The 18,055-nt window shown below is 40.7% G+C and overlaps 1 protein-coding gene across 2 annotated transcripts in view; it reads right to left on the reverse strand.

The window, feature by feature from the left end:
- Positions 1–18,055, reverse strand: part of ECPAS (Ecm29 proteasome adaptor and scaffold) — a 790,558-nt gene that overhangs the window by 725,344 nt on the left and 47,159 nt on the right. For both annotated transcript variants that reach the window (XM_069240017.1, XM_069240008.1), the window contains exon 2: positions 3,120–3,250. In XM_069240017.1, coding sequence (XP_069096118.1) covers positions 3,120–3,250 — 131 coding nt within the window. The remainder of the gene's footprint in view (positions 1–3,119; positions 3,251–18,055) is intronic.

Consider the following 18,055-nt stretch of genomic DNA (forward strand, 5'->3'; position numbering starts at 1 on the left):
TTGAAATCTTATCAGAGTTGCCATATTGTGACTATGCTATTGTGCTTCTTGCTTTTGAGACTAATAAACTTGCTAGTAGTATTGTAACCAATAGGGAATAAATATCACTAAATTCATACTAAACTGGTGTGGTTATTCATGACTGCAAGGTCATGGTGTTTCCAGAATTTATTAAACGTAATTGACTAAAGTAAAGTGTATTGTTATAATAAATATTGATGACATTATTGACATATTGATTGACATGTTGATTAGCTATCTCGTCCTAAGGTGTCTTCAAACAGGGTCAAAAGATTCATTGGCCTAAAACGAGTCCCAGAGTGAGTAAATTAATCATAAAGGGATGCGTTAGCAGTTCTATAAACATGTGGCATCCAACTCAGGCTGCATTGTGTACACTAGACACTCAAAACACCAAAGAAATCTAGTGAATACAACATAATGTCAGAGCAAAATTAGTGAGAGACAAAGGACACACGAAAAAAATGGAGGCCCCTGTAGTATATACACATACACACCTCTTTCAGCTTGGGAGAGAATCTACCACGCTGCATTTGCACCTGCATAAGTCCACTCGTATGAGTCTTGTGCCGCCGATCGCAAGGAGAGGGCGTGGCGAGAGCACAATTTTCAGCGCCTACAAAGGGCCGTGGCAAGCATCAGACGCCCGCCGCGGGATGTAACCTCTGGTATCAGTGCCCCAACGGAGGGCGATAGAAGAGTTAGTTGGCACACGTGTGGGCCTGGCCTTCACGGCCCTTGCAACTAAAAAGTTGCCGGTTAACACTGCGAGCCCACATAGAAGCCGCATTTAGTGTTTGACATAGGTAATTTTAATTGGAGACATCACGACCACAAAAAAGTGATCCGAATGCATCAGACTACAGTGAGTGAAACGATAATGAAAAATACAGATACCAGTCTAAACGAGTGAAGGGTGACAGGACCGTGACAAACTAATTCAGCGGCCAGTTTAGTGTCTAAAATCTAGATCGCATTAAAGCATCATGCTAAATATATATTTAATTAATAAAGGGAGGGGTGGAGAACATAACAGCTACTTGGCATACATACAGTCATGCACTAAACAGTCTTTGTAACATCCGAAAAGTGCAGATTAACATTACAGACCCAGATAGAAGCCAGACATAAGACACAACAAACACAAAAAACTGAACTGAATGTGTTAGAATACAGTATGGAGTAGGATATGAACAATAACAACACGTCAAAAGAGGCAAGGGTAGAATGACCCTGAAAAAGGAATTCAAACCGCCAGTGTGGTGTAAAATATCTAGAGCTAACAAAGGCATCACGCTGAATTTTGATTCATAGCCTGAAGGAGGGATGTTCAAGCCACAGAAAAAAGTATAGGGGTACCTATGTGCATGGTTGTACCGCATCAATGTAGACATGGTTCACCAGGCTCTACTTTATATACCTTAGCACAACTACTCGGCAGTGGTGTCAAATAAGGTATTCCATATTTAAATTAGGGATCAAGGCCAAAGTTGAGGTCTAAAGGCAGGCCAAGTAATTATATAGAGTCTCAGGGGTCTAGGCCAGTCCCATAGGACAAAGTTAGTTCTTTATGCATATTAATAAACTTTGGCCAAGGGCAGCTAGGACCACCAAGCCATATCTGGGAGGACATAATTTATTAAAAATCAGTCTCACACCACGGACTCTTGTTTAGTCTTGTATCAGGTTGACAAGTGCAGAGAATTCCATGGAATATCATCATCCAGACCGCTTTTTGAGTTTATAAACCCAATGCTGTTCTTTTTCCAGAAATCTGGGTAATATTCAAATTGTGGGATATTTTTTCCAATGATAGTCCGAAATGTATCAGTTTAATTGCATCCTTTCTCTAAGAAGTGAGCCATCATCCTGGTAGATGCCTTTCCACAACGAATGGTGCTCCTGTGTTTTGCAATCCTCAATTTGACCTTCGGGTATTTCATACCACAGTATTTAAGTTTACATGGGCATTCAATGAGGTAAATAATATTCTTAGAATTGCAGTTCGTATGTAAGCATTGTTCCCACTGTTTAGGTAAGCTCAGGTCTAAAACTCTTGAATGTCTCGTGAATAAGCATGCAGCAAAAAGCGGTTTGCTGAGTGATGGGCTGTTGAACCGGCCTTCTGTGGACCAGGTAATCTCCTATACTCTTATTTTGTCTGATGGAAAACATAGGTTTATCAAGAGATAAACAGTTGGAATTAAGAATCCTCCAGTGCTTAGTGATGATTTTCTTCAAAGCATTCAATGAGTTAGTATAAGTAGCTACACAGATGATGGATTCTCGAACTTTGAGTGTACTGAGCTCCAGAAGGAATTCTCGAGGTGTATTTCAGGCACGCTTTCTGGCTCCACTGATAACCTGTTCTAGATAGTATTTGTCTTGTAGTTTCTTAGTGAGAGATCTGAATTCTCGTTTGTAACTTCCCAAGGCTGAGCAATTTCTCCTAACGCATAAGGAGCAACTGGTCTACTAGCTTTTATGCAATCACTATCATTGCTACCTTTGGACAGAGACTCTGCCAGGTCCCCAGCTTTGTCCATACCAAGTTCGACTGCTGCCCCATTTCTGTCTGAGACCAGTGTCAATCCAGTTAATACTTCTGTACCAGCACTTCTGCTGAAAGTTCTGATTTCACAGGATCTTTTACCGCTAAACATTAAATTGCAGAGGAAAGTAGTTCATATAGCGTTAACTTGTTTGTGCATTTCTGTTGCTGTAAAAATCATAGAAATTGCTTAGGGAGTCCAAGGGTTCCAGCTGGCATACCTGGGGTCCGGACATCACAAGGTTAGGAACCACTGGTCTAACCAAACAGCCAAAGCTGTTTGTCCTCAAATCCAAAAACTATAATTAAAGTTAAAACACAAACAAGCACATTTAAAATAAAGAACAGCACAACCTGAAACAAACAGTACGGTTCACTTATTACAAGCTGACTATTCTAGTACAAACTGCTTTATCAAAATAAAATATTCAGTATGGAACAGACAGAGGCTTTTAAATAACTAAAGTGATGGGCTAATAACTAAGAATGCTGGTCCATCTCAACATGTGCTTCAATAATTTCAGTCAACCAATAAGAACAAAGGTACCTTTTTCCGAACTCCTTCTTGTGCACTTGACAGTTTCAGAAGTACAGGAGGAAGGAATTTGGATATGATGCTCTGCAGTTGTTCATCTGTGTCAGCATGGCCAAGGCGTAGGAAGACGCGTTCGAGTTGGTCTGAAAAGACAGTAAATCCCATAAACTTCTGGTTTAATTTTCAAAAATGTGCAAAATGTTGTTGGACCGTTCTACCACCACTAACATTCCACAAGTGTGAGGTTTGCGCCTCTTCATCTCACCACTATTCTCTGTCAGGGTCACCTGAGACTCAGTACTGATTATTTTCTCACTGTACATCTCTTGAAAGCCTGAAAAAGAGGCAGTCTACAGGGGGCTTGAAGGGGGTGCAATCCCAATTCATATGTGGCCACCTGTCAAATACTGTTCCGCTGAAAGATAATTTTCCACTTTAGCCTCCGTAGAGGATACAAAAGTTTATTCATATTCAGTTACTATCTACCCCTTCGTTGTTTATGTTGAAAAGAACGTATTTCCACTAGTCTTGTAAGTGCAAAACCTTGGAGCTCCGGCAACTTTAACCTACACCCCTACTTTTCTTAGCAGTACATGACACTAAACAGTATTTCATCCTAGATAACATTTCCAGGATATATTATTCCTAAGCCTCATAATAAAATAGTATTCCCCAGCTTAGCCACCTTTTACCAGGTTTTTTGTTAACTCCAATTCACCGGTCTACTTTCACAACTGTTAGCACATTCACCATAAACTGTGATCCTACCTGCAGCGTGGCATTTGCTGAGACACGTTTGGAACACCCCTCTGAACTTCATGGGCCTCTTCTACGCTTCGCAACATAGGAGACACCGCATCTGCTACACCAGCCACTTATGTAAACCCAAGCTAGGAATTTAGCTCTTGCTAGCATCTTAACACAAGCCCTTTCATCTCAAACACCACCACACCTAGCCACAGTGTCACAATTGAACCAAAACGTTCAGAGCACCTGTCGGAACTCACATAACTCACTTACTCTTCTCATTTAGCATGTGCTCCATTCACGCATTCTTCCAACCAGACATGCATGCCCAGGCCTACAACAACCGGGCAAGCCCATAATTTGTCACACTGGTCTCAGCAATCTGATGAACAAAAACTGGTAAAATACCTTAACATTGGAAACACTCATTCATTTCAATCACTGTAGTGTCTACAACCAGATATTGCAGTAGGACTCTTACTATGGGGTAAGACTGCTAAGTTTAGGGCAGTGACACTACCAGGTGTGAGTGACTGAGTCAGTCTCACCCCCAGATGGAAGCTGTCAGCCTGACTGCATCAGCTAACTAGCAGCATCTAACTCAAACCTAGAAAGCAAAGGTGGTTTGTGGCAGCCTTGAAAACATGACACTGACTCCTCCAGGGAAGTTGAGGTCCACAGATAATAATCCTATGTCCTATATACACAAAAAGTCTCATACATGCGAAGGAAGACAAAGCGGTGCAAGGAAAGTTTCAATATATTTACTGAAGCAAGTGCATCATGGTTTATAAAACAAGAGCTGTGATTATTAGGAAATGGAGTCGACAAAATGGCATACAGCATGCAATGGTTCTGGCTGGAATGTCCCCTCCATACTATTTTGACCTATGTGGTGTTTATATAATAAAACGTGTTGTGTTCTAAGAACAGGCCTGACATGTTGCTATGTCTAGGATTTGAGATACGACTCTGAAACTCTTGGATCAGCAATTGTAAGTAACTTATCGTGTACAGCCTTGAGCAGGGCACAGAGCAAAATGTGTGCAAAGGCTTATACATGTAGAAAACGAACAGCAATGCTTTCTCAGCAAATAGCTGATTGCAATATAAAACAATCAACTTAAAAAGAAAGCTATGCTAAAATATAATAAAAAGAATAAAACGATTAAAAAGTGTACAAGTGTATGTAGGTAAAAGGGCACTGGCCACAGGCCTAGAGCTAAAATAGGAGTGCCCAAACTAGGCGCTCAAAAGGAACCCACAACAATATTTACTAACTCCAGGATTACTTACCAATAATATATATTACTAATAGTCCTAGTCTTCGTTGTTTCATTCATACTCATATAAGATGACCTTATGTCTGCCCTAAGCCTTCCAAAGCTAGACTCTAAAAGAAAGCCCCTTTCATCTCCGTGCACCGCCAGAGGAAGCTGACAAACACAGTATCCACCTGCGATCAAAGCTAAATGATGGCCGGGTACTCAGGGAAATACATCAGGATGATTGGAAAGAGGAAGAGCAGGCAAGGAGTAATGAAGAATACTGGTATGTAATCCAGATATCATCTCCCCATCCGGCTTCCCAGTCATACACTTGAGGATTTATAAAAGCAAGAACTCAGCCACCAGCCCATCTTTAAAGTTCATGTAACAGACTGATGATGTTTCATCCTTTGAATTTAACTCAACACCAGAAAGATACCCAAACATATTTAAGCGAGAACCAAGTACAAAACAACATCATTAAAACTTAGTACACCCTTCTCAAAGCAATATAGCAGACTTTGCTCATAGAACGTATACTGAGAAGACCAAGCAACTGCCCAGAAAATCTCAGAGAGTGGAACTTCTCCATACCACTCCCAGAACAGCCAGCAATTCCATCAGAATGTTGAATATTGCCCATGGGATAGGAGACACAATTATAAAAAAAAGGTCTTGACTTACTGAGACTAAGGAACATTCGTCTCCTTGAACTGATAGCCCAAAAGTAACAAGTAAATGGTCTGATTGCTTGATGGGACATGATCAGTCCGAGTAAATCGATCATACCTTACAAGCATCCAAAGATCGTAATGTCACACAGAACCCTGGCACAACTAGTACAGCCTAAATGGACAAGTGCGACTGTGATTTGTATTAAAGCACTTGATGAAAAAACACTTTGATTCACAGGTGATTGCTTGTCGATTTAAACATTATTTTGAGGAATCTAATTCTGATAGCCCCAATAGCAGATAAAACTAATTATCTTGGACAGCCTGGCTGGAGAAACACAGATGGAGAAGTACTACATGCTACTTTGTCTCCATGAGATCAGAAATGTTATTATGAGCATGCCGAATGAGCACGGTCCAGGCACAGATGGTATAACTACTAACTTCTACAAATAATTTATACATGATTTCACCCACCCATATCATGACACTATTTGAAACGATGGTAGAAATGAGCTCCTGTAAGCTCCAAATTCTTTTACATGCGGTTATTACCACTAAAAAAGCCACTTGCAAAGTAAGCAATTTAAGATCATCTGAAGACAAAGGTTTGAATATATGTGTCCTTAGTGCTTCATGAACTAAGAAAAGTTCCTAGTAGGGGGGCAAAGGTTCAATAAATGGACTCTCTAAAAAAACAGGGCTCTCTAAAAAACGTAATAGCATCCTATAGAGCTTGAAGGGTTGAAACTGCAAGATGTAAAGAGAACCTTTAACGAAATACTGAACCAACTATGCATGAGGCTTTGGTGATTACCATCATTGAGCATGCAGATGTTTTGCTCCTCGTACAGACCAATCTCTTCACTGAACATTTACACTAAAATGTGGCATAGATTACTGCTAATCGGCTTACTTAATACATATCAGGGCTTATTATACCTGAGCAGTTAAGTTGTATCTTTGTTAGGTTAACTGCACATAATCCAAGCCCCTCTTTGCAAAAAAAAAAAAAAAAAACAATTAGAGATGAAAATACATATGGTTGAGGTTTGTCGGGATGCTGACAGGGTCTCTGACTTGAGTGGGAGTTTCTATTTCAAGTAAGATAGAAGTTGGGGTGACCTTTCAAGATCAGATTTGTCTGTTTTACACTGCCCATATTCTAATCAATTTGTAGACTTCCCTTACAATATGAAGCACCACAAACCTAATTTTTGTATCTATAATTTAAACCTTGGTGGGACAGTAAGACAATGGAGAGAACAGATAGTAATGAGGAGGAATATGAAAAACAAAGAAAAGTACAAAATATAATTTACCGTCTTATCTTTCTCTAACCCAGGAGTTTAAAAGACCATTAAAAAAGCCAAATGCAAGGCTATCTTAAGCACTTCACAATTGTCAATTTAGCATGCTTCAAGTTTTCACCTTTTACAGATGTTAGTTGTTTTCCGTGTCCTGAAAACTTAGCTCTTTTTACTTAAATTGTGAAGGAAGGTTATCTTGATGTTGAAGGTAAGAAAAAATACCCATAGATTAAAATACTTTTCTAACATCTTTCTTTTTTTTGCAATGCCCAGTGAGATAAATTGCTCAGAATGTAAACACTTCACATTTCTTTCTTTTGCCTGGCACCTTCAAGTACTGCTTGGGTTGTATTCTTACAGTCAATTACTGATACTACTCTCCCCCTCCGTACTATCTTCTCCAATCAGGGCAGACCCTTAGTAGACAGAATGCCTACATTATTAGTTACAGTGTAGGCCAGCCAATATAGCCTTAGAACCCGCCGTAGCGGGCTCTACCGGCTATTAAAGGCCCGCTCCCCGCGTTAAATGCCCGAGCCAAAGGCGAGGGCATTTAACAAGGGAGAGGGACTTTAATAGCCGGTAGAGCACGCTACGGCGGGTTATAAGGCTATTAGAACATTCTGCCACACAGGGCAGAATGTTCTATTAAAAAAATAATAATAATGTTCACGGAGCCCGAGGGGATTTAAATCCCCTCGGGCTCCGTGAGGCTTTGTTCACAGCTGTTGCTGTGAACAAAGCTAACATTGGAATGTTGGCGCTGCGGGCTTTTACCGGCCAGTAAAAGCCCGCAGCACTCCATTGTTTTCAATGGAGCCTCCAGCATTCCAATGTTCTAATCCTCCATAAAACCCTCCCAAACTAGAATATGACAATGACCTGCAGGTCTTCTCTTCCAAGCTCAGGGTAATAACTATTACAAATGTTCAGTTTCCTCGGTCTGTTTTCCAAGAACCACTGAACAAACCTGAATAACAGTAAACATCTGTGCCAGGCCCAAACCTTGAAGATATACAACCTTTACAGTAAGCAGTTCATTGCTTTTTTGCTCAAGAGGGTCTGCACTTTAAAAACAATTCTCCATCTCTGTCATGTCATGCGTTAGAGGTTTTCATGTGATTCCACTGTAACTCTTTATATTTTAGCTACATCTCCTACTGTGACATTTTCTAACTTGGATGGTCAAAGGAGATGAACAGGAGACAGAGAATCTTTCTCATTGTACTGCATTTCTCCCAGAGGTGAGTAAGGCACAAACCACCGATTTTTTTCTTAAAGTTGTGCAGCAGCTTTTGAAAACAGAGAAAGGGTAGAGAACATTTATAATTAAGCAATACTATCCAATGAGGGTGACACTCCCAGGTAGGTACTGACGGGGAACACAGAGTGTCCAAGTGCCCTCCCCTTTGGATAATAGTTATTATAAATGAGACTCTTGAAATTTAAATTCACACAGCAGTTTGATAGATGGTGTGTTTTCACTGTAGTCGCACAAAAAGACAAAGAAAGGTTGGTGTTGTATTTCAGTCACAACATAAAACTTTTAATGTTAATGTCATATTATTTTAGGAGCTGTGGTGGATTTCCTAGGTACTTTGTCCTGTCAAAAATGCTGATCCTGGGAACAGTTTTCTATCATGTTTTTTTAAGATTGCTGTAGTTAATGATCTAGAAGGTAAAATGAGGGCACATCTTCTATAAATTCACAGATTTGTAACATCTGAATGAGAAAAAAACGTTTGGCATGCAGAACGAAACCTGTATTACCAAGCAGCTGTCCATCACTTGAATCCCCAGTTTTTTACTGCAAGGTCACCACAGAGTTCTAATGAACGGCTAATATTCTATATCTGTGACAAAGGCGAGGCAGCTTTGAATGCCACGTTGTCGAGTTGTTTAATTTAAAGCTTTTTCTGTCGCACAAGTTGAAGTAAATATGCACTGATTGGGTACTGCGTGTAAAAGATCACGCAAGAGAAAGTATGAAGTTATTTGTAACTCAATATAGTTGTAAAGGGCTAAAATGGTTTATGAAAGAGCACCCTAGCTTAGCTCAGCATCTCCTTCCCACATGTTTCTTCTGACACACTATATAGTCTCTCTGTCGCTTACACACACAGCTTTATTCGGTTACTAGACCATCAAAGCATAAATACAATCCAAATATAATAAGAGCATAAAAAGGAATAATTTTAAAACAAGATTATAAGCATATATAAAAAAAAGACATTAGAGTACTATATACACACGATACTAATTCATGAAAAACTACCATTTAAAAACTCTTCTTGTGTGCTGTGTGGTTCCAAGGATTGGCTAATGCAAATATAAAATACAATATATGTTAATAGAATGTTAAAATACTATACAAAAGAAAGAAATTCATAAAGCTACTATTTAAGAAAATTCTTCCTTGTATGCTATGGGGCCACAAGGAACTTGCTAACCGCAACAACCAAGGGTTTCGAAGTATTACTCCTTAAAATTCTCAACGCCACCCTATATTGGGTCACCCCTAGAGCACGGCAAATTGTGCAAACCCATTTGGATCGAGGAGCAGAATAGACTGGACAAAAAAAACAAAAAGTGCTCCTCGGTTTCTGGAGTACCAGAACAAGCGGGGCACAAAATCAGACAAGGGAACAGACCCCCATTTACTAGTCAGGGATACCAAAGGGAGACTCCCAAATTAGAAATGAGCATACAACCCCTTCCCCCGCAAGTCTGAAATAAGGTCCAAATAGGGTTCAAAATCGATTCAAAGTCCAAAAATGAGGCAGTCAAACTGCCATCTAGATTACTACAGATTAGCTCATTCCTTACGTAGGACCAGTAGGATGTTTTCACAATGGAACTGTGTGATTTCTCCAAGCCCTGGGGATTTTCCCAAAAGCTTTTCAATCCCAAAATGTGAAACCATTTGGATACATGTTTGACCCATGGAATGGAAGTCACATTTGGTCTCTTCAAAAGGTCACGGAAGGAATCTCTATATATATGACAAGTTCTGGTACCGTCCAAATTCTCACCCAATATAGAAGCGGTTTTAGAATAATCAAATCCAATATACATTTAAAATCCAAATCTAAAAACAGTGGTTTTAATGGGGTGCTCTTTGTGCAAGCAACTAGGGCTCTGGCAAAATTATTTTCACCAACCAATATTTTGCTGCAATCTGAAAATCCCCATATTTCCGCACCGTAAGCAGCTGTCCCCTGTGCTTTAGCCAAGTAGATTTTGATAGCAGGAGAAACAGCTTTAGACACAGAGCTTTTATAAAAGTGCAGGATAGCAGCTGCTAGGTTTTGAAGGAGCCTCGCACTCTTCACAGTCTGATCCTCCCAAAGCATATTACTGGAGATCCTTACTCCTAGGTAGTCGATAGAATTAACCCTGGTCAATGCAGACCCATCTAATCTAATTGCACATCTGCCCTGGTGTCCCACACCAAAGACCACTAGCCTAGTTTTGTCAACATTCAGTTCTAATTCATAATCCATACAAAAGGATTTAAAGTGGTCGACTAGCGTTTGGAGTTCTAGCGGGGTCTTGGAAATAAGGAGAGTCATCAGCAAAAAGTAGGATGGGGACCTTTTGGGAGTTTAGTGTAGGAGCATCATTCTGGCAAGCAAGCAATTTAGGAAATACCTTGTTGATAAAAAAAAAAAAAGAGAGAACAACAGTGGAGCCAAGACACATCCTTGGCGTACTCCCCTGTAGATGGGAATTTTATCTGTCAGTTCACAGTGGTCTCCCCCACCTCACCTGTGCGTAGGTGTTTGCATGGAGTCGCCTCAGAAGTTCAACTATTTTGTAAGGAATTCTCTGCCTCAATAGTACTTCCCAAAACTTCTTCCTTGGGACCAGATCAAAAGCTGTTCGCAAATCCACGAACACAACATATAAAGGTTGTTTATCAAGGGCTACATACTTCCAATGCAAGAGCACCAATCTAAATACCTGGTCTATTGTGCTAATTTTTGGGCAAAAACCCGTCTGCAAAGGCAAAAGGACCTGGTTGTCATATACCCATTCCATCAGTCTATTCAATAATTGTTTGGCAAATACTTTTTGTATATTATCGATCAAACTAATTGGTCTATAATTAACAGGTAGATTGGCATTCCCTTTTTTATATATTGGAATAATTTCCGCACCTTTCCAGGTGCCCGGGATTGCACACCCTGCAGCAATTTTATTGGAAAGCAAATTTATATACCAGGACCATATCATCAACTCTGATTTATATAGGTCCCCTGGGATCTTGTCAGGTCCTGGAGCCTTGCCAGATTTTAAAGATTGGATTGCTTTTGTAGTCTCCTCCAGGGAAAAATTGATAATATCCGCAGATGCTAGAAGGTCCTGCCTAAATCGCTTGAAGCTATCACTAGAAATAGCTTGAGAAGGAGGAACAGAATCACACACAATACTGGTTAACGAATCCGGAGGGGCGGCATAAAGTTGGGAGAAGTGAGTCATCCAAACCTCTGGTTGAATAGGATTCCTAAGGTAACTCCTATTCCTCCTATAACTTTTAGATACCAGTTCCCAAAAGAGCTTATTGTTTTTTCCTTCGGCTGCAGTAAAGCATATCCCGCCAAACATCAGCTTCCCATGACTTATTTGCCTGTGCTATTGCTTTTTTATACATGCATCTGGAGGAACGAACTTCACACAGGCAACCGACCCTGATTGCGATCTTAAGTGCCAGCTTGGCCTTAGCACACTCCGTATTATCCCACACATTGGCTGCTGTCAACTTAGGGGTTTTTGATCTAGACTGGACTTTTTTGTAAAAAAAAATGCTCTGCAGTCTATTTAGCAATGACTCGTGTATAGTAAGAATAGGAATAGTACGTGCTTCGTGATCAGCATAATCAGATATCTCATCAATGAAAGCTTTGTAAATCCCCAAAAGTAGATAAGGGTTAGACATTACCTTAGGCCAACATATTCTAGTACAATTAATGGTCAGTAAGGGAATAGGAACCTCAGACAATTGGTCATGAACGGACCTCCTAAATTCATCTCCACTTAGAGGAAGGAGTAGGGGGTTATGATCGCTCTCTGGTTGGACGTCCACCTTCATGTCATTTAACATAGGCCAAAATCTAATGTCCACTAGGAAGTAGTTGATAGTGCTAGAGGAAATACCTCTATTAAATGTCGGCGTCATGTCCAAATCAGATGGCATGCGTCCATTACATGCCCGGAGACCATGTTTTAAGCAAAGTGCGGCCATCTGAGTGGCCACCCGAGATCGGGTACATAAACTAGTTTTCTTTAATTGCGGGATTCCCCACAGATCGTCTTCTTCCGTTAACCCACTGCTCAATATGGATGGTTCAAAGGTGCAATTAAAGAAAGTTACCTCTGATTACCACCATGGCTGATGGATGAAGAGAATCTAAAAATTCAGACAATTGACTTAACGTCTGAGATTCTAGGCCCCGCGGTACTGTGCGAGCATATACATTGATTATGATAATCTTCAGGTCTGCACGAAAGGTGAGCTGGACTCCCATTACATCAACTGATCCTATATTGAGTAGTGTATGCTGGCAACATAGTCTCTTATTTAGTAGTAAGAATAGTCCTCCTTTGGCACTATATAGTCTCTCTGTCGCTTAATTTCTTCTTAATTTGAAAAGAGGAACATTGTGGTAGATATAGAAGGTAGGTTTTTTTAATCTTCCATTTAAAATTATGGGTGTATACTGATTATGATTTTTTTATATATAAACGCGGGAAGCTTTCTGCAGACAGATCACATATTTAAAATGAACAAATGTATGCATATCTGGGTAGCTCTTCTGGATTTTTTTTAACAATGCAAATCCTATTGTAAAGAACTGCCTGTATTATAGATTTCATTCACTTAGCGAAAGAGCTCAGTAGATCTAGCCTTCCACGAGGTGTCAAGGTAACTGGGCTGAACATATAGCAGGAATATTATTACACACAAACTTAAGTTGTTGACTCAAAAGAAAGAAAAAAATAAGCAGTATATTAAAGAAAGCAGTAGTTCAACAGTGATGTGACTACAAAAACCTCTAATGAAATGATAAATATTGAAATGACGCATTGGAGAAAACACTTTTCAGAGTCTCAGAACGTTCCAAACACAAAAGAATGATGTGGGTTACCATGGAAATACAGCATACATCGCTATAGAAAATCTATTTCTAACCTGCGTCTGTTCGATTCTCGCTTGAGCTTTTTCCCCACTGTATGAGTGAATGTTAGAGAAAAAAGCTGCAGCTGAATCACTTCATCTCTTCTCCTTGGATAAGAGGATCACTTTAGAGTGCTTAAAGCCCTGTGACAGAATTTCATTCATATACGTCTACAAACGAAGGGTAAGCATTTTTCAAGTCAATTTTATCAAAAGTTATGATTTTTGTTCCAATGTTTATTAAAATGCCATGGTGCAGATAATAAATGAGAAAAAAATGTTGAAACCAAACCACAAAAAGGCAGCAAATAGAATTCATTTTTAAAAATCAAAGGAACAAGACAGAGGCACCCTATACATCCTTCCCCCATTGCCATGGAGCACGGTACATATGATAATTTTCATTAACCCCAGTACACGCATTTCTTGACAGAGTCCTTACCTAAAAAGCAAGTCCTTGCTGGGAAGGCAAGTAGTGTATTTTTCACATGGTTTTACATCCCAAAAAAACTCATAGTTGTGGTGTTTTTTTCAAAACTACGTTTCTTTCATTTACTTTTCAATTAAAAACACCAGTCACAACAGTGACAGTAAATATATCTCAGTGGTTACACCCACTCTGACAGAGATCACGGAGAAACCAGTGGAACTGTCACCCGCTTACTTCCCCCTTGGACTGTACCTAAGGAAGCGTGCCTCTAAGGTACTTGCGCGCTTCATGGACTTGGCTATGTTTTTGGCAAAGTGTCAGCTGACGAGGTGCTGGAAGTCACCCCATGCCCCCATCTCTCCTCTCGTCGAAGGAGGAGGTATTATCCTGGAGCAAGTGCTGCCCTCAGAAGAGAAGAGTTTAGAGGAGTGAGGGGAAAACCAATATCTCTGGAGTGGGACTACTAGTAGAAGCACTTAGGGAACTGATTGAGTCATAGGGCTGACTGTGGTTGGGCAAGTGGTGTCTCTTATGGGATGCTGGAGGCGAGTCTGAGTTACACACCTGTGGCTTCCACATATTTTGCACTATAGGGTTCATATATGACCTTTCCTCACTGATGACTGGCTCGGATTGGTGTGGTTCTTAAGGTGATTATATATGTCGGCCTCCCATACAGGGAGTTCCCGAGAAGCTCAATATTAACTGAAACTCATATGTTTTAACTCATATAATAAATAGATGGAAGCTGGGTAGGGTGCAGGGAGGATGGGGTGAGGGATTGTTGTTCAATGTCAATGTTACATAATACATGATTGCTAGAACACACCTGTAGTTCTATTATACAGAATGCGTAATCAACTAAGATCTGTATGCGTTCCTACTTGATTACTACACTGTATGATGGAACAGTTGACACAGAAAACTAATAAAATTTAGTTTAAATTTTTTTTAAAAAAAAATAAAAAAAAAATAAAAAAGACATTGTCAACCCAAACAGGACCCATGAAATAGTCAGGATGCAAGGCATTAGACATAAGTTAAATAAACCATTAAAGAACTGTACATTGCGCACATCGCAGTTTTCCTCTTGGGTACTCGCAGTGCCAGAGCTATGAGTTTCCTAAAGGATGTGGTATAAGAAACGCCGCCCAGTAAGGCCAGCAGTGGTTTCAGTAAAGATCTCATGCCAGTAGGCAAATAGTGTACCGCATTTCCAGATTAAGTGCAAAACCTCCAAATCTGGGTGACCTCATTTGCAAGTGGTAGCAACCTACGGCCAAGCGGCCAGTGGGCAATAAACCCCATAAAAAAAAATAAAAAAAAGGATGCAATAATGTAGCAGCCCGTGCCCGTTATTTATTGAAATCTTCTGGTTTGTCAGCAACAAACTAAACACTTCCTCAGTCGGCAAGAGTCCAGGTTTGTGCCTCAGAGCAGTCCAGCCTCTTAAACCACAACCTTCTTAGAGCAATTTTGTATTAGAAATGCCAGAGATTAGATGTAAGGGTCCGAACTAAAATCTGCTTTAGAGAGTGGCGACTGAGCTTAGGCTTGAAGAAATGAGGATGTGCGTGTGTTGTGGTGGACTCTGAATACTGAGAGTTAATCCGTTCTGACCAACATATGCCAACTTAGAATGATGACACGGTAAGGATTCCAGGAGAAACAGTTAAAAAGGTGAGGTTGCTTTCCACGGTTGGTGCCTGTAACTGGGATAAAGATCTTCAAACCACACTGAAGGTGTCTTGGCATCACAGAAGACATTAAAACTGGTGACGAGGGCCTGGGAAGAGAAATGCACATTATAAGGCACCAATCTCTCCTGCGCCCACTGCAATGTGTTGAAAAGCACATATAAACGAAAGGTATGCTGAGTGAATGGACGGGGAAAAAGGAAGAAGTGCGAGGAGTACCCAGCATGCAAATCTTAATGCAGCATACATTGTGTATAATATAGTTTGCGAGAAAGTGTGCTATCGAAGTTGAATAATTTACTGCCTCAACCCATGAGCAAGCTTTCATGTAGCGGGGTGCAAGATGCCACTGCTGTCACCTCGAATCTCCTTCTCCAGCGAGAGTCTCCTGGAGAAAAGGAAAATGATCCTGAGTGTGCCCTCAGCTACGTATTAGCCATTGCCAGGAAACACGCATAGGTGTCGTCCGATTATGACAAGGACAGGCACCATCAGAGCGGCATACGACAGGACGAGAGTCAAGTCTACATAATCTACGAGATGCGGAAATTAGCAGCATAACTGTGTCAGTATCAATATTTTGTGGAAACCCATCAAAGCGGCATGCAACGTTGTGACGAGAAGGCATAGCTTCGACATTATTGCTTCCTAGTAACACAAAGTGCATACAACATTGTTTTTAGAAGCTGAACTGCACTGTTGGAACAACATGAAGCATAATGTTGGTAATTAGACAAGGTTAATTACAACAAGGTCTTTAAGAATGCGAGTACAAACTCTGTGAAACGGTAACGGTGATGGGCACACCACGCGTAACCAACAAAGGTACTGGCATGCACTGCAGTGATAAACACATCTCTCCTGATTGACCTGATCAATTTCAACACTTGCACAATAATACTGGTATTTTTTTTTTGTTATACGATGATGCACACACAAGGTGAGACAATTAACTGCATGTCATAACTGCTTATTAGGGTATTATGGTTGATGCGCACACCTACATTTGGGTTGTGAAGGTTGGATTGGATTGACTACATTGATGATATTTTTAATTGTGATAATCGTTTTTATCACTATGACGACAGCAAATATGCCTTTACCTCCAGTTCTCCTATCAGATAAGGGGGAACCGGTCATACCGTGGAAAAGGTGAAGAATTTATCTGAATCATACCTTGTTGCCATTGAAAGGGTGAAAAGTGCTCCACGGCCAGGAAGCAAAGTGTTTTACTTTATAATTTAGGTGTGGAAGACCGTAATATTTACAATTGCCTTGAATTCATTCCCAAAGGCAATGCTGAAGGGGACGCAAGAGATGTATTTGTACATGTCAGTTCTAATATTGGAAAAGCACATTGAAGCGAGAATCAACATGGTGTTAGAACAGCCACAAATGTTTTTCTAGGACACAAGGGAAAGGAGAAAATTTAGGGAATTTTACAGCTTGTTTACGCACACTAGCAACATGTGAGGTTGATCCCTTGACTGACTCTCTCATTAGAGATCAACTGGTAAGATGTACTAATCATGCGAGTTCAGGCAGGGGGGGGGGTCCTGCCTTAGGGAGTTGCCACACTCATATTTTGCCCCCATTACATGTGAATAAAATATAAATACACTGCTTTAGTCAAACTTAATATTTTAATTTTGCTCACGAGGCGCATCCGCAGCAGTCAGCCTTCAACTGCTGGAAGTTTCTCTTGTCGGCAGCTCCTAAGGGGATGGGGCTTTAATTTGATATACATGGTGGCAGCAACTCACAGCACCTAGTCCCAAAAAGTGGCAGTGCACATGTCTGGTTGGACGGCTGCCGTTCTCTTACCAGTTCGGCACACATACTACAGGCTTCTCTCGACCTGCACAATAATATGTGGGGGTTGATCAAAGTCGCAACCACCAGTCTCCTTATGAGCAGTGAGTTGCCTGCTCAAGCCAATCCTGGAGCTGCTCTCATGCTGTGTAGCAGCAAGGGAGCAGCCTTTGGATTGCATGAGAGAAGCTGCTAGGCCAGTGTGCCGTTTGATTTTATATCGCACTTGCTAATTTGAACTGTACCAAGCAGTTAAAGTAATGCTTCCGAAGCTGGATGTTAGGCCAGCGTATTTTACCTTAAAACTTGCTAACAAGCAGCTCAGTTCCGTGACAATCTGAAAGTCCAGAGCACTATGTTTACAACTCCAATTTGTGCGTGCCTAACAGCCAGGAAGCACAGGACGGACAGCAGGGTCTACCTAATCCATGGCTTTACCCAGCGCTTCCAAGCTACCCGGAGGCCAGACAACTCCCACCTGCTTCATATCCTGGGAGTGCAGACCGACGACAGTGACATGATGTACTACTACTCGTGCATGGCAGAATCTGGCAATTTTAGAAATGCAGCCTACAGAAAGGAACCAGGATCAGCATGTTTGTTATTACTAGAGTATTTACTACATTCACAAAATAACTTATTTTTTTGCAGCTCTCAAGATCTAAACGATAACTCAATGCCCACGAAGCTTTCTTCAAAATAACTTTCAAATGCAATGGGGATAGTTCCAGGACCAGGCTACGATCTAGCTCCAGCCTTTCAAGGGCATAGAAAAAGTTCTTACAAAAGACATATGTAGCCATACTATTTTCTGAAGAGAGTCCTTTCTTTA

The sequence above is a fragment of the Pleurodeles waltl genome, chromosome 1_2, assembly GCF_031143425.1.
Source record: "Pleurodeles waltl isolate 20211129_DDA chromosome 1_2, aPleWal1.hap1.20221129, whole genome shotgun sequence".
In the NCBI taxonomy this organism is placed as follows: Eukaryota; Metazoa; Chordata; class Amphibia; order Caudata; family Salamandridae; genus Pleurodeles; species Pleurodeles waltl.